A 16,346-nucleotide genomic window follows, 5' to 3' on the forward strand; every position below is an offset into this window, starting at 1 on the left:
ATGGGCTGGCGACATGGCGGAAACTACCACTCCTACAGCGAACAGTCCAGTACCCGCGACAATATCCATCTATGGCCTGACCGAGCTCACTCAAGGCGACGCGGTTCGAGAATTTGACATTGTTTTTGTACATGGCCTCCAAGGTCACCCGGAGAGCACGTGGACGTTCTCGGAGGGTACAAACAACCAAGCATCTACCAAACCACCTTCAAAGGGTTCCTTTTTCCGACGGTCCGCAAAAGCAGCTGCAACGGAACCCGCAGCTGAATTGCCCGGAACTCCTCCACCGTCAAACACCTTTTGGCCGCGAGACTTCTTGCTCGAGGATTTCCCCAAAGCGCGCGTTTTCACCTATGGCTATGATTCCTCCGTTAGCCACTTTTTCTCTGGCCCAGCTAATCGCGACAACATCCTCGACCGTGGACGAGACCTGCTCGAACGGCTTGCTCCTCAGCGTGAGAAAGTGCGAGGTCGTCGCATCATTTTCATTGCGCACTCTCTTGGTGGTTTAGTCGTCAAATCGGTAAGTCTTCTTTGGGTCTCATCATCGCCTAATAGTGTTCGGTCAATTGACATTTACTCAAAATAGGCCTTGAGGCTATCTGCCGAAGCTGAGGATGAAGATGAAGACCTGAAAGACATACTAGCATCAACGGCGGGCGTCTTGTTCTTCGGTACCCCTCATCGCGGGAGTCTTTGGGTCAGCACGGGCAAGATCATCTCCCGTTTTGCCAAAGCGATCGGCTTCTCGACGAGTAACATCAACCTCGATTTGCTCACGCCGAATGACGCAATGCTGCAAATACTAAGAGATGACTTCAGAAAAAAGCTGGACAAACAGAAAATGCTCTATGTTACGTCTTACCAGGAATCATTAGGGTACAAAGGCTTCAACGGCTTCGATGAAAAGGTATGAAACCCGGCAAAGAACTTTTGGAAAAGCCTGAAAACCTGACGCTACCCCCATTATAGATTGTAGACCCGGACTCTTCAGAAATTGGACACGCAAAAGAACGGCGCCTGCCCATTACCGCCAATCACATGAACATGTGCAAGTTCAGTAGGACGGGTCCGACTCGGGTTGATTATGAGCAAGTGGTGAGACCCCAGATAAGCAAGCATATGAACAGGGTGTACGGAGCACTGCGGGAAAGTACGTGATTCTCTGGCGGGAGGCTCAAGCCTTCGATTTTGGGCACGCTGTCTAATGAATTCACGATAGGAAATGAGTCTTTGTTCAAACACTTTTCCGATGCCTTGACGTTGAAAACCAACCAGATTAACGAAGCTCATGATCGCACGCTCTCGTGGCTCCTACAAGCGGATCAGCAAGGACCCGGCCTAATGAATTGGCTTGCCGTTGAAGAAGGCATATTTTGGATCCAGGGTGTGCCAGGCTCCGGGAAATCTACTGTGATGAAGTACCTTTGCGAGTCGGGCGACGTCGCCAGAACCCTAGAGACATTCGATTGGTCTCATGCAGCAGTTTTCTTAACGCGCGAGATTGAGCAAGAGAACAGATCCTGGAAAGCAGTCGTCGGTGCAATCGTGTACAAACTCTTATCTTTCCACCCCGCCCTTCATTCCATCATCGAACCGTTGATCGCTCTCCATGACCAACAAAGCTCCTTCTCTCTAGAAGAGCTTGAGAGGATTCTGCTTCTATGCAAGTCGCAGAAAATAGTCAAGTTTCGCATGTGTCTTTTCATAGACGCCTTGGACGAGAGTGACAACGATGAGAAGAATTGGGAATATATGGCCGACTTCTTGGAGTTCCTGGTATCAGGTGAGGCCGACCAAGGATTTGGTACCTTCAAGGTATGCGCCAGTAGCCGTCCGGAGAGCGCGTTCGATGTACGACTGAAGGGCCGACCTGGCTTGCGGGTGCAGGATTGGACCAAAGGGGACATATACTATTATGTCCATAGCCGATTGGAATCCCACCGGCGCGCACGAGACATGGCTGGAGATTCGGAATTCTGCGATCAGCTGCAGGAGATCTGCAGGTTCATTGTTGATCAGGCAATGGGCGTGTTTCTTTGGGTTCGCCTGGTCGTCGACAGCGTGCATGTCAGCCTATCACGAAGCGAATACTTGGGGAACGTACGAGCGCGACTATTGAACCTGGATCAGACAAACACACAAATGGCTGAACTCTACTTGTCCACACTCGACAATATACCGGTAGAGACTCGCGGAGAGACGGACGCCATCTTCAGGACGCTCCTGGCGGCGGATAAACCGGTGAGTGTAATGGATATCGGTGTCCTTCTCGAGGTGATTCCATATCAAACCTTTACCGAAGACGGTTATGCAATTGAGCCCCGTCCGATATTGGATATGAGTAGAAGTGGCCCTAGATTGGAGCAGCGCATAAGAGACGCAACGGGAGGATTGGTGCAGGTCGTTATGCCAGAAGGATACAAGGAAGCCTTGGAAACGTGGGAAGCAATCAGGAGATCGATTGTTGCCAAACCTTCGACCGAGCCCGGAGAAGATGATTATGCACACGAAAAGGCCAGGATCGCTTCAAGAGATGAACTGCTCGCAGGAATAGTGTCAGGTGTGCATGACGAGACTGTCAGCTTAACCAATCCTGAGGCTTGCATCGATGCGTTTCATTGGTGTGTGCAGAACTCAATGCTCATGCCAGACGCCACGGTCTGGACTGTTCAGTTCCTCCATCAGACAGTGAGGGAATTCCTGACGACATCTGACACAAATCTGATTTCGAGGATGAACGATAAATTTCCCCAACCACAGGAGGGATTCATGGTAGCTGGCGCTATGTACCATATCTCAATCGCACTCGCCTATGTTCAGCTGAGCGACGCCCTGCGAGAGGAGTCTAGATGGACCCTGGAACCAGCAGAGATCATGATGAGGTACGCCCCCGAGCTGGACTCTTTGGAAGGAACGAAATCCTACGACCTTATCCACGTTCTTGATCGATGCTTATCAAAGTCGACCGAAGGGAAGGCTTACTGGCCGGGTCCACGCCTGAACCACCCTCCAGCCTGGAAAACTACGTTCCTGGCATTCGCGGTGAGCAACAACATGTGCGCTTTTGTCTCGGAAGCGCTGAGAAGACAACCTGATCTCATTAAAAAGCCCGGTCGTCCGCTGCTACACTATGCAGGCTGGTCCCCAGGCAAGTATCCGAACCCTACCATGGCTGACATCCTTCTGTGCGCAGGAGCGAACCCAGGCTGGGTCTTTGACGAGTCGCCGCAGATATCCAAGACAGCGTTGGAAAGCCTTTTCTTCGGACACGTTCAAGAAAATGGGGCTTTACACTTCGAATACATGTGGACGCTCGCGCATTTCTTTGACGACTCAGGTTTCGATTCCCGCGTTCCCTGCCCTTCTGGACCCGATCTTATTGTCCACGCCATGTCCGAACACCCCGAAAAATGGACTGAATGGACCACCATCTTTCACTACATTGCCGCAATGCCCGTACTACTCGCGGACAAGATAGAGTTCTTTAAGAAATTGAGGACACTGGTCGACAACTCCAACGTTCGCACTTACGACAATTGTATGAACGTCCGCGACTCAAACAAGCGGACCGTCTTCGAAGCTCTGCTCCAGAACGCAAGTCCAGAGGATGTGACGCCAGAGATGGCCGGTCGCATGCTGCGGGGCCTGAAAGCCAAGATCACAATGGAGATGGTGCGTGTCAATTTCGAGTCGTCGAAAGACAAGGATGAGACGCCAATCGCGTGCCATATGCGCGCGGTGACTCCTGTGTTCTTCAGGGAAGAGTTTAGAAAAGATCGCTACTACACTAGTGGAGCTAAGAGCCTCATCTCTAGTCTCAATCCTCTTCACTTGGCTATCGCCGGCAGTACGTGGCTACCGCTACGTATATACTTCCGCGTCGTCGTGCTGTGGCCAGCGCTGTCCCAGATCTTGATCTGTGTGCTCACGTCACCGGTAGGATTACAAATATGCAAGTATCTGCTCCTTGGAATTTGCTGCTTGCTGGTTTGTGGAGCTGTAGCTGCGGTATTGTGGTTTGGCTTGTATGTGTACTTCGAGATGAGGAAATCAGAAGCTTTTGGAGCTTATGCTGTAGCGGCGGCGAAGGCAAAGAAGAAGTAAATATAGCTCGAGGTCTAGATTATAGCAGCTAGCTTCGTTGAAGCTTGAATCGTGATGTACTACCTAGGCAAAGAAATGATGACCCTCCTTGTAGGAAACTGGTCTTCAATGCAGAAGCAGTCATGCCGCAAGAAGACGTGTTGCAAGCAATAGCGATATTTTAGCGCGTTTCTAGATAAAGAGACACCTTCGCGAGACAGATTCGCAGTCTAGGGTTTGAAGCAACGGCTTGAGCGACGACGAACTCAAGGAGCAAACCTAAACCCTTTCATCCTCGGCACAATCGTCATATCCCGGATATCGTCATGGCGAAACGCCCAAGCCAGAAAGCGCTCGATACCCATACCCCAGCCCGTTGTTAGTATCGGTTTGTGCTCTCGAAGCTCAGTGTACCAAGCATAGCCCTCCAGATCAACTTCATGCTTCTCGAGCGCAGCCCGCACTTGTTCATTGGTTGTGTGACGTTCACCAAGACCGAGAACCCCTCTCCGTTTCCAAGTAAAAGGTCTGCGCAACGCGCTTTTGCGCATGTCTTGTCCACGAACGCTTGATAGAAGGGTACGCTCAGGTGATCCATCTCAGTAAGCCAAACACCAGGTCACACCTCCCAGCTGAGCGAAGTAGCACCACCCGCCAATTTGAGTAGCAACTAGACGTCATCTTTCCTCCAAAAACCTCAGTATCTCCCTAGCAACTTCTTCAGGCGTACTATCAGTCGTGTCGAGGCTTAACCCATCACAGCCATCAAATCGAAAGATGTCGCATCTCTCTCTGAACCCCCTCAGACGCTCAGGATCAGTGAGCTTCTTCGTACCACCGTCAACGCGTCCAGCAGCAGCAACTCGCCTGATGTTTTCCTCGACATCGCAAAGAATATAGACAGGCTTGAACGGACGTCCAGCCTGTCTCGCTGCTTCCCGATACTCTTCCGCAACCTTTTGCCCTAGTGCGTTGTCGGACTGGTAATCTTCATCATAAAAATAACAACAATCAGCAAAGTGTTAATAGCGAAGGGTACATAGGATTCTTACCGGTGAAAACAACGACTTGCGATAACGTAGCAGGGTTACTCACGTATTCCCTGAAGATGTGTTGCCGATACCGATGGCGTTCTTTCTGGTAATCGGGGTGACTTCGTTGGAACTTTGCTTCCACGGGGTCGATCAGCTGGTGGTTGTCCAGGAGGATCATGTCGGTATGGAGGGTCTTCATGACGGAGGCGATGGTAAGCTTTCCGCAGCCTGGAAAGCCGTTGATCCAAACGACAGGTGCTATGTTGGTCGTGTTCATGATGTTGGCAGTCGCAAAGGCGTAACGGGTCACACGGATGGGGAAATTGTTACTCGGTGTGTCATCAAGGTTTAGTTGTGATTTAGAACGAAGATTCGTGGTTTGAGGGGCGCGTATAGATATAGGCGGCCAGTTCGACGACATGAGTCACTGTTTGCGACCCATGGTTGTGCACACTACGGGGAGGTAAGCGACGTCATTGGTCAGCAAATAACACTTTGAACCACGGTTTCGTGACACCCAAACGGAGGAAAGGTAGCATCTCGATTCCCGACCCCACGGCTACACCACCCCCTCACTTCAACGTATCAACCAACTCCCTATAAATCTTCTTCAAATCCCTCACATCGCCCTCCAACTCCTCAACCCTCTCAGTCTTCTCCCCCAGCATCTCCAACGCCGTCATCTCCCTATTCTCCATCTCGCCCAGCCTTTTTTCCAAATCCCCCACCTTCTCCCCCTGTTTCCTCGTCTCATCAACCTCACGCATGAGCTTAACAACTTCTTCACGCGCTTCGTCGCGCTGGGCAGTTAAGCGGGCAAGTTCCTCTTTGTGAGTCGCTTTTTCGGATTCCAGACGCCGGACTGCGGCGCTCATGCGCTCGACGAGTTGGACGGAGGGGCCGGCGCCGGCGGTTGAGACGCTGATCATGTCGTTTATGGTGCGGTGGGGGGAGGATGTGTTTTCAAAGGGGTCGTTGTCGTGGTCGATGGTGTGGATTGACGGTGTTTCCAGGCCGCCATTGAGGTTGGACATGCTTGATGGAATGGAGTCTTGTCGTTGGGGGGTACCGAGTTCGGGGGTGCGCACTTTGGTGGCGTTGCTGGATTTGTTGTGGCGGGAGGAAGAGGGGCGGCGCGAGGCTTCGTCGAACATGCGGTCCATGGGGGACATCATGGGCATGTCCATGCCGCTGGAGATGGAGCGTGGGTTGGGTCGCCGGCTGTATATGCCTAGTGGGTCGGGCGAATGCCGGCGTTGTGCTATTGAAGGGGAGTCTGTCCGTAGATGATGTGAATCGCCTAGTAGAGATGGCGTCTGTATCTCTACCTTCCACTTGTTTTTCTCCTCCTCTATTCGTTGTTGCAACTCGACTTCCCACACCTTCTTCTCGCGTTCAAGTTCGACTCGCGCATCTTGTGCTGCAGTTTCTGCTTGTGTGAGCCTAGTTTGTAGCTTCTGAGCTGCGGCACGCTGCTCAGTCAGGTCGTGTTCGAACGTCCTGGCTCGTTCGTTGATGCTCTCCAGCTCGTCTTCCAGTCGGCGTGCTTTCGAGTTGACTTCTCTTGCTTTTCGTCGGACATCAGACTCGCGCTTTGCTGTCTCATCACGGTCTTTCTCAAGAGCTGCCATACGAGACGTCAAAGTGGTCTCGATACCCTGCCAGTTCTCGGAAGCCAGCGAGTACTGGGTCTGCAGCGTCTCAATCTGTCGCAGGAGCTTGGCTTGTGAGTCGCCAGTCGCAGATGAAGACGCCTCTTCTGTGCGGCTGCGAAGCAATTCCAGTTTAGATTCCAGGTTCTAGAATTCTGTCAGTATACGTGTTTCTCCAAAAGATCATCAAAACTCACAGCAATCTCGCCGCGCAACTCAAGCTCGGCGACCTTTGCTTTCTCCTGCTGGCTCTTCGCTTCGTCTCTGGCAGCCTGAAGCTCCCTCTTCGCGCGATCTTCGGCAAGCTTCTTCTCTATCCGGACGTTCTCGATGTCTTCCTTGAGCGACGCAGTGGCCCTCTTCTCGGCCTCCAGCGCCCCAGATTGGGCTCTCTTCTCAGCATCTTCGGCCCGTGAAAGTGCATCGTTGAGCTGCTTCCGCAGCTCAGATATGGTAAGTCCAGCCTCCTCGCGCTCTGCTCTGATAGTCTCAATGTCCTTCTCAATTCTACCCACAATCTTCAGCTTTTCTTGCGCAGACTTCTCCGCCGCCTCTGCGCGCCGTGCCCTTTCCGACTGCTCAGTGATGCTCTTTTCCGCTTTTGTCAGCCGCTGCTTGAGTGTCACAATCTCCTTGTCCTGCTCCAAGGCCTTTGTGCGCATCTTCTTGATAGTCGTTAGATGCTTCATCTCCGTCTTTGAGAGTTTCTGCCCCTCTTCCATGAGCGCCGCTATCTGTGCATCCTTGTCCGCCAGCTTCTTGTCCGCCGGGGTCGCTTCCGAGTCGGACTTGGCAGCCTTTGCAGAGGCAGCAAGCTGCTCGGAGAGGTATGTGAGCTTCGACTGTAAAGCATCGATTCGCTCGAGGTGAGAGTTGAGCTCCTCGCGATTATCCCGTAGCGACTCCTCGTATGTCTTCTGCAGCAATGATAGCTCAGCCTGCACTTCTTCGGGGTCTTTCGTCTCGGTAGACAGCGTTGGGGGGAGTACGTCGATGGAAGGTCGCGACGGGTCGCTGTCGAAGGACTGGCGGGGAGACGAGGTTTGCGGGGTGACGATGGAGGGTATCGAGGGCATGGACATGGTGGGAACGGGCGTCGAGGTCGGTTGCTCGGCTACTAGAGGTGTAGGCGGTGGTGAAGTCGCTGGAGGAGAGACTATGGACGCAGGTGCCTCTGAGGCGGGTTGTGGAGGTTCCTCGACCTTGCTTTCATCCGGCTTGGGCGCCTCATCTTCCTTCGCCGTTGTGGTTTCCTCTTTCACAGCTACCGCCTCCGTCGCTGGCTCGGGCGCTTTCGAGTCTATGCTGGCTCTTGGCGATGCGGTGACAGCATTCACGGCTGGACTCGCGGGTCTCGATCCAAGGTCCGACGAGGTTCTTGCTTCGGAGCCCTTGTTCACGGCCTTGGCTAGGCGGTCTTGTAGTCGAGAATTGGGTCGGCTTCGTGACGAGGTGCGCGAGATGCCTGTGTCGTTAGCCCTCTGAAAGCTGGTAACAGCAAGTGTCTCCAAGGCCACCCACCTGGTTCGACCGCAAGCTTCTTGTCCGTCGCTGCCTTTTCTGTCGCGTCTGATTTGGCGCCTGCCTCTGTGCCCGCCGGCTTGGTGGTGGTGGTGCCATCTTCAGCCAGGATACCGTCAAGGCGCGACTCGAGGCCCGAGATCGCGCTGTTCCACCAGTTCTTCCCACTCATCTTGCCTCTACAGCTGTATGTGTCCTGGGGCGATCCGTCGTCTACGATGCTTCGCTAGCGTTCAGCGTGCACTCGTTCGGCGCCTGTGTCTGTTCATAGCTCAATTGCGCGGGAGGCCAGGCTGGTCTGTTGGACGTCGTACGCGATCAGTAGGGTTCGCGGGGTGTCACAGCAATGAGCGCAGGGTGAATGTCGTAGGGTGAATATTGTCGCAGCTAGATCAGCTCGTATCATCGGAAGGCGGCCCCAATCGCATGCGTGTCCTCTTGCTCCCAAGGTTCCTGCCGCGCAAGCCCTCGAGATGACGGGCGCGGTTGCAGCATGCCAGGCGCGCGCCGATTGGCCGACCAAATGTTCCGCAACTCCGCTCTCTGCCCTGACGCAATTCCCACCACCAAGCCTTAATGCAGGGGACTTGGGTCCCGGCCATGACTTCCGCATGACGATCGGCGTATGGATATCTTCACTTTTCGATGTCGTCTACATGCCATATGCTTTTTTGGCATGCGTTCCCAGATGCAACATGCATCTCACGATGACTGCTACAATTGAACTAGCCTCTAGTGGCATCGCGCCTGCCGTCTCTGACGACAGCAGTATTCTTTCTTTAGTTCTGTTTGCTGCCTTCATATAGATCAGAGGTACCTTGATTCCTTCCACATATTCCAACACACACAATCAAACCAATCAATACCTTCAAGATGCCTCTCGCAGTAAGTTGTTCCCAGTCATCTCTCGTTTCCTTGCTATCTAAACTGTTTCTCAATGTCCATCATCCCATCGTTGCCAACCAGTACCGTCAATGTACAGATTTGAGGCTTTGTAATCCATTCTCTTGACTTGGGTACCTTCCATATATCATCCCAAATCTTGTTCAATGTTGGCTCTTATCTAGAACAACTCGTGTTCTCCAACATCCCGCCACATCTTCACACCGCTTAAGAGAGTACTCGCGAGTCGATATGGACTGTTTCTACAAACCCGACCATAAATCCCTCATACTAACAAGCCCCAGGCAGTCGGACAGATGCGCTCCCAGGCCTCCATGGCCGACAACCTCAAACAAGCCCAATCCCTCTGCCGCAAAGCCCACGAAGCCGGCGCAGCCGCCCTCTTCCTCCCCGAAGCAGCAGACTACCTAACCACCTCCGGCGGCCTCAAACTCTGCAAATCCGTCCAAGACTCCGAGTTCGTCCAAGGCCTCTGCGCCTCCGCAAAACAATACAACCTCCCCATCTCCGTCGGCATCCACGAGCCCACCTCCGACGGCCAGAAAGTAAAAAACACATTAATCTGGATCACCGCCTCGGGCGAAATAAAATACCGCTACCAAAAACTCCACCTCTTCGACATGGACGTAAAAGACGGGCCCCAGATGCAAGAATCCGCGGGTGTAGAACGCGGCGTCCACCTCGGCGATCCCTTCGACAGCCCAGTAGGAAAACTAGGCATGCAAATCTGCTTCGACCTGCGTTTCCCCGAACCCGGTCTCGCACTTCGTGCGCGCGGCGCAGAAGTCCTGCTCTACCCCGCCGCCTTCACGACGCCCACGGGAAAAGCAGGACATTGGGAGATTTTGATACGTGCCCGTGCGATCGAGACGCAGAGTTATATTATCGCTGCGGCGCAGGTGGGTGTGCATGATGAGGAGGGCAAGAGGCGGAGTTGGGGGCATAGTATGATTGTGGATCCGTGGGGGAAGATTGTGGCGGAGCTGGGGGGTGATGAGGGGGAGGGGGGTAGTTGGAAGGATGAAGGGGAGATTGCGTGTGCGGAGATTGATGTTGAGTTTGTGAGGAGTATGAGGAATGATTCGCCGTTGAAGAGGAGGACGGATGTTTATAATGAGTTGGTTTAGGGTGTTGGACGTCGTTCATACGTATTGCATCATGAGGAGTAACCAAAATCTAGAAGGTCTGGTAGGAATGCCATTCGTACATGTCGTTCAAGTCCAGTCCGATCCAAAAGACGACTCGAACACCCCATCCTACCGACCATCGACATCCTCCACATCCTTTCCCTCCAACAACCTTGCCTTCCCCGCTAAACTCAAATACGCCAACTCATGCTCCGCACTCTCAAGCTGCCGCTCAACCCTCGGCCTAACATCCCCCAATTCACACCCCATACACTCCGCCAACCTCTCCAACATCGTCGTAAACAAACTCCTCCCACTCCCCTCCTCTCTCTGCGGCCCCTGCGTCCTAGGCGGTTCAAACTCGCCCTTCGCCGTCCCCCAACAAGGCCAGTCCCAATCATGCGTGCCATGAGCATGGTAGAAGTTCAGTAAAGTGGTCTCTGCATTCGAGGTATCATGGTGCAGGAGTGTGTCTGAGATGAACTCCGGACCGAGACACAGCGCTGCTTCCGCGAAGCAGAATTCTAGTTCGCTGCGTAGTTCGACTTGGTTTGCGTCCATGAAGCGGCCGTAGGTGCGTTGGTTTATCCAGCCTGAGCCGTGGTAGCGGGCGGAGAGGGTGGCGTGGTGGAGGACGAGGTAGATAGCGGCCAGGGGGTCGCGGGGGAGGGATTTGATGTAGGTTAGGCGGTCTGCGTGGTCTTCTGAGGGGGAGGTTAGCTGAGGCTGTGCTAGAGAGGGGTTGGCGGGTGGACTGACCGATTGATGTCAGGCGGTATAATAGCAGTAGTCCGGCATTTGCGAGGGGAACGTTGTGTTGTAGAACGGCGTTAAAGTTGTGCTCAGAGCAGAGGGCGTCCATAACGTCATCGACAATATCGTAGTTGTGAACGCAATCGGCCAGCCAGTCGACGTTGAGCCGATGGTGTTCACACTTGAAGTCAGTCTCCGCGTGCCGGAGCTCTTTCTTCATGAAGCTGCCAGTGATGGATCTTTCGTAGTTCCTGAAGATGGCACGAAGTCTAGGATGTGCGCTCCGAATAGTGGTAATGAGCGAGCCATCGTTGAAAGGCAGGTGCTGGATTGTCTTCAAGACCAGCTCTGGAGGTATGCGCGGAGAGATGAGAAAGTTCAGGTACGTCGATGGATCGGAGAAGGTAGCCATGCTAAGCTATGAAGTTATGACGTGCTGAATAAGAGAGTGATTGTATGGTGTTGTGTGCTGAGGAGAGGAGGTAAGAAACCTAGAGTTGATCGATGCGGTCGCGACTTATACTTCTGGGGTAGCTGCAGTCCAGACTGTACTTTCTGTATACGTCTTTGAGGGAGTAAACGGCGCGGATTCAGCCTCGGTATATCGTCCCCACGCCAGCTATATAGTCAAACCGTGAAGACCATGATGGGTGACGATTAGCACCATGATGGCGAATCATCCTCAGGATGAGCACGCGTCAGGAGCAAAGTAACGTCACAACGTGGAGTTGCGATTGCGACGTCTGACAAGAGTTTGTCGCGTGCTTCACAGTTGAGTCGAAGCCTGATGCGATTGCCTGTTCGCATCCGTGCGTGTGCAGACGCTGGGACTCGAGGCATGGAATGTAGACTGATCGCTGCGGACAGGCGCTAGGTCAGGCCCCGCTGATGGTATGCCGATGGCAGCGTGGGGGCTAATGCAGGTGATGGATGCGATTGCGCAATAGGTCCGAAGTGCAGAACACGCGGGGCGTGAGGGGCTAGGAGAGGAAGGCATGTCGAGGTCGGGAGTAGTCATCACAAGCTCGTGCCACCCCACCGGCCAGCGATCCGCATGGCATAAAGCATGAGAGCAATTCGCAGATAGTAGCTCAATTGTGAATGTGTTCATAGATATGACAGCCGCAATGCGCCGTGACCCTGGGTATCGTATTGACTCCGTAAATGCAACATTACATGTCGTGAGATATATCGTCCCTACTGCAGTTCTATGCCTTCCCGCTCAGCTGCCTGCAGTATGAAGCTCCTAGTCTTCGCATCTGGCGCGAGATCGAGCGGTACATGGCCATCGGTGTCCTTCTTGTCGTGTTCCGCGCCCATGGTGAGCAGGAGTAGCGCTGCATCACCGTGCCCCTCGCTCATCGCATGGTGTAGCGCCGTCATACCATCCATGTCCGTCGCGTTCAGGGGGCTCTTTGCATCCAAAAGCGCCTTCATCATCGGCACGCTGCCCACCGCCGCTGCACGATGCAGTGGAAGCTGACCTCTCTTGTCTTTTATCCGTGCTGACGCTGGCGGCTTCTGTGCGAGCAATGTGCGTGCGATATCGAGGTTCACTTTCGATGCGCAGAAATGTAGGGCGGTCTGACCGTTGTTGTTCTTCGCGTTCACATCGGCGTCCTTGGAGAGCAGCAAGTCCACTATTGGCTCTGCGTCTTTCCGCGAGCATGCCATCATGAGTGGCGTCCAGCCTGAGCCGTCTGTGACATCGGCATCGAACGACTTGCTTTGTACGAGTGTTTGAACGATGGCGAGGTGGTTGTAGGACACGGCCCAGTGTATTGGGAGGCGATCGTCTGGGTCGCGGAGGTTTGCGAGCTTGGGGTTCGCGGCGAGGAGGGAGTCGACTCGGGATGCTGGGGATTGTTAGGCTTGATCTCGTAGCTGAGGGTGGGATACGCACTTTGACCTTCCCGACAGGCCTCGTGTATGGCGTACTTGGCCTTGTATTCCTCCATGGTGTTGCGGATGATGGCTAACGTTGACGCGTGTGTTAGGCAGTTCGCAGCTCGGCTCCCAAAAGTTAACCCCGCTATGGCCGAGGCGTCCACGGGCGGAGATCGCCGCGCCGTGACGTAATCATTTGGCTCGCTCTATGGCTTCGTCCTTTCGAAGCCATCTTGTCAACAAAACTCCTGACATTATATGACCCATTCACATTCTATAGCTATGTCTTAGTCCTATCGTATTTGCTACGACCAAGATGTCTGTTCTAATGCCACATTTCAGCATTGAATAGTAGGAAGACTAGCGTGTCCAAAATGCATCATCTCCGTCTCAAACGTCTCTCCAATCTATCGACATCGTACCAAACGTCCGCCCGTCATAGACCACTCGCTTCCATCTAAATAGTGTATGTGGCCCTTCACACGCTAGGCGGAGCCTTTGCTGAACCTCCAGGTAGTTTCGTTGTGTCCTCCGCCACTCAGAGGGGCGCCACTGACTTCGCCCCAGGACATTTCGAGGACTAACCAAGTGATCTGAAGACTTGAAAGGTAGACATGATCTAGTATCAGATGCTCCATGTTTTCGGCAAGACAGGCAATCATCGCGAGCTGTCCGTCGATCGTAGGCTCTCCTAGATACATCTGATCAAGCCATCGTGTGGCTCGACGTCTTGACGATGATGGAATAACTTCCCTGATGACTCGCTCGTACTCATCTATCTTACTCCGGAAGCGGGGGAGGAAGACAGCGTCGAAAGCCGATGTAAGCTCTTGCGCTCCGTTCCATGTGATAGTGAAGGAATGAATGTGCTTTGCGAGATCTTGACGATCAACAAGCGTCTCGAATAACAACATCAATTCCATACGTTGCTTGGTTGGGAAGGAGAGCTCTCGGTAGAGCTGTGGTTCTGCAAGCGATCGATAGTACTTTGATGTCATCGAAAGAGCAGAAGCTTCCTTTCCGACCAGTTGCTGGACAATCTTTTCGTCTAGCTCGGTCGAGAGACGGTCCATGTTGGGCGAGCAAGGGCAAGAGAGAGCTCACGATTTCTTGTATCGATGATATTTCTCACCGGAGAGCGCCTGATTGTATGGTGTAGTATTGGCTTCGGAAGTCGTGGATGACTTGTCGGCGATGAGTCGCGAGAACGAGCGAACTGTCGCGGCTGCGCGCCGGCGGTATATGAGGATGAGTTGGAAACCTTTGAAGAGTTGGCCAAGATTAGTTTGCGAAAGGACATGCGCGCTGCTAGTGGAAGGAGCGATACTGGAAAGGACGCACCTGCTGTATTAGGGGCACGGGCCTTCCTACACGTGCTCGCCCTCATTACCTACTCACCTGGGCAGTAACGCGAGCACAGGGCAGACCGTCCAGGTACGCGAAATCGCGCACCCGAGCTCGATATAATCAGTATCACATATCGACATGAAGTCGTGTTCGACTGGTGCTCCAGTTTCGGTTCCGATGACGCCTCGACAACATCTCAACCAGAGTTCACCCCAGTCATGTGCTGCTGCTGGTGCCTAAAAGGACGAAAATATTTAAACTCTCGCCGGTCGGGCCTCACCTGCAAAGACACACATTTCTCCATACGTTCTACACAAAGACAACGCACTCTCTGGAGGCACAACCCGGTCAACACATCTTCCGACATTTCCGAACAGCCGCCTCTCAACCGCAGTCACCATCCAACGATGTCGCTCTCGGACCTTTCCACTGAAATCGACGAGATGATCATACAATACCTCCCGCATCACGCCCTTCACAACCTAACGCTTACGAACAAGTACTATCGCAAGATAGCGGAGCCATATCTTTACAGGTACATCCAAGTGCGCAGTCCGAACATCCTCTCCGTACCACGTCTTCTATTGACTCTAATCAGCCGCAGAGAGCTCTCACAGCACATCCGGAGCTTCGCCTTCGACATTGCTAACGAGCGATGGGAAGCAGACCTTCATTATCTTAGTTATTACGACCCAAACAGTACCATCGAGAAGGTCAGCAAAGACCTCTCCAAAAAGTCATCGGAGGTACAACATGCTCTCAAGGAACTCGCGTACCCATTGAAAGAGCCTCTGTTCGACGTGACGTGGTACTACAATGTGTCCAGAGAGATTTGGACTATAGATGCTTCGCTGGCCCTCATACTCTGTCTCGCAACCAACCTCGAACACCTTCGGCTGATGAATATGAGTTCTGCAATCATCGAAGCCGTCTGTCCCGCACGTTGGCAAAGACTCACCAAAAGCGCGTCCTTGGGAGTCTGGCCTTTGAAGAAGTTGAAGAGCCTAGATGTAGTCCTTGGAAAGGGAGCTTCTATACCAATATTGGCACCTATCGAGACCCTGAAGGTCAACAGCATCAGTGATTCTTACATACCTGACTCCCCTCATGACTTTCAATGGTCATATAGAGGATCTAAAAGGATTGCATTCTTGCATAACCTGGAGATACGGCACATCAGTTTCCATCCGGATCAGCTTCATCGCATGTTGGCATTACCGGAAATGCATGGTATACAGCACCTGAAGCTAGGAAATATCCGATTACGGGAAGAAATGGGCAACGTGTACGACCGCAGCCGATTGATCGAACGATTGCAGCAGTTTCTTCCAGCACTTAAGAGTTTCGAATGGACCGGAGAGGAAATCCAACAATGGTATCCAAGACACCGCCCATTTGGTAGCTTCACAGGTTTCGAACACTTGGAAGAGCTCGTTCTCGGCTTCGAATCCATACGACCAGCCAGTGGCAACATCTCCAGTCTACCCGCGCATCTTCTTCATCCCACAAAATTCTTCCCGGGGAGTTTAAAGACCCTCAAAATCACAGGAATGCCGCGTTGGTTGCTACATGACCTAGAGGAGGCTTCCACAGTGTCTCCTTCGCGCAATTTTATCCTTACAACTGCCACGTCTCTTGGTCTTTCGACCTTGAACCTGTTTCTTGACATGGACATGAAGGTGTGGGCCCCCCGGAATTACAAGTACAGTATGAAGAAGTTCCTTGTTGAATTGGTGACTGCATTGAACGATGTTGGTACGTCAATGCAAGTCTATCGGCAAGAAGGTTACGAATCGATACTGCTGTGTGGTCCTGGCCTTGTAGCAGAGCACATCAACTGGGATTATTACTTGCGTAACACTGGAAACTTTGGAGGATCGCAAAGCGGTTCTTGTCGGCGCGATCTCAGGTACCGATGAATTGGCTAGCAAGACGGTAAAATGACTTAGGTCAGAAGTGGGCATGCAATAGATAGAGAGTGACGGACTGCGGGGTAGGCTATTGGCGTCGATGATATAGATTGGCGTATGCTATAA

At 52.9% G+C, this 16,346-nt stretch overlaps 8 protein-coding genes across 8 annotated transcripts; 3 read left to right on the top strand and 5 right to left on the bottom strand.

The window, feature by feature from the left end:
- Positions 1-13: 13 nt before the first annotated feature.
- On the top strand, positions 14-4,107 carry J4E79_004913 (uncharacterized protein; the record flags this gene model as incomplete). Its single annotated transcript, XM_049353794.1, has 4 exons — positions 14-523; positions 590-910; positions 973-1,098; positions 1,279-4,107. The coding sequence occupies 4 exons, from the start codon at positions 14-16 to the stop codon at positions 4,105-4,107; spliced, it is 3,786 nt and encodes a 1,261-aa protein (XP_049211414.1).
- A 656-nt stretch (positions 4,108-4,763) lies between these two features.
- On the bottom strand, positions 4,764-5,397 carry J4E79_004914 (uncharacterized protein; the record flags this gene model as incomplete). Its single annotated transcript, XM_049353795.1, has 2 exons — positions 4,764-5,066; positions 5,182-5,397. The coding sequence occupies 2 exons, from the start codon at positions 5,395-5,397 to the stop codon at positions 4,764-4,766; spliced, it is 519 nt and encodes a 172-aa protein (XP_049211415.1).
- A 295-nt stretch (positions 5,398-5,692) lies between these two features.
- Positions 5,693-8,465, bottom strand: J4E79_004915 (uncharacterized protein; the record flags this gene model as incomplete). The annotated part of the gene is made up of 3 exons (XM_049353796.1): positions 5,693-6,919; positions 6,970-8,237; positions 8,294-8,465. 3 exons carry the CDS (start codon positions 8,463-8,465, stop codon positions 5,693-5,695), a joined length of 2,667 nt encoding a protein of 888 aa, XP_049211416.1.
- A 701-nt stretch (positions 8,466-9,166) lies between these two features.
- J4E79_004916 (uncharacterized protein) lies at positions 9,167-10,323 on the top strand (the record flags this gene model as incomplete). The annotated part of the gene is made up of 2 exons (XM_049353797.1): positions 9,167-9,178; positions 9,481-10,323. 2 exons carry the CDS (start codon positions 9,167-9,169, stop codon positions 10,321-10,323), a joined length of 855 nt encoding a protein of 284 aa, XP_049211417.1.
- A 129-nt stretch (positions 10,324-10,452) lies between these two features.
- J4E79_004917 (uncharacterized protein) lies at positions 10,453-11,488 on the bottom strand (the record flags this gene model as incomplete). The annotated part of the gene is made up of 2 exons (XM_049353798.1): positions 10,453-11,027; positions 11,083-11,488. 2 exons carry the CDS (start codon positions 11,486-11,488, stop codon positions 10,453-10,455), a joined length of 981 nt encoding a protein of 326 aa, XP_049211418.1.
- A 785-nt stretch (positions 11,489-12,273) lies between these two features.
- On the bottom strand, positions 12,274-13,034 carry J4E79_004918 (uncharacterized protein; the record flags this gene model as incomplete). The annotated part of the gene is made up of 2 exons (XM_049353799.1): positions 12,274-12,932; positions 12,980-13,034. 2 exons carry the CDS (start codon positions 13,032-13,034, stop codon positions 12,274-12,276), a joined length of 714 nt encoding a protein of 237 aa, XP_049211419.1.
- A 414-nt stretch (positions 13,035-13,448) lies between these two features.
- J4E79_004919 (uncharacterized protein) lies at positions 13,449-14,036 on the bottom strand (the record flags this gene model as incomplete). Its single annotated transcript, XM_049353800.1, has 1 exon — positions 13,449-14,036. The coding sequence occupies one exon, from the start codon at positions 14,034-14,036 to the stop codon at positions 13,449-13,451; it is 588 nt and encodes a 195-aa protein (XP_049211420.1).
- Positions 14,037-14,717: 681 nt separating this feature from the next.
- J4E79_004920 (uncharacterized protein) lies at positions 14,718-16,229 on the top strand (the record flags this gene model as incomplete). Its single annotated transcript, XM_049353801.1, has 1 exon — positions 14,718-16,229. One exon carries the CDS (start codon positions 14,718-14,720, stop codon positions 16,227-16,229), a length of 1,512 nt encoding a protein of 503 aa, XP_049211421.1.
- Between the last annotated feature and the right edge of the window lie 117 nt (positions 16,230-16,346).

Source organism: Alternaria viburni (genome assembly GCF_023758015.1).
Source record: "Alternaria viburni strain BMP 2772 chromosome Unknown scaffold_9, whole genome shotgun sequence".
NCBI lineage: Eukaryota > Fungi > Ascomycota > Dothideomycetes > Pleosporales > Pleosporaceae > Alternaria > Alternaria viburni.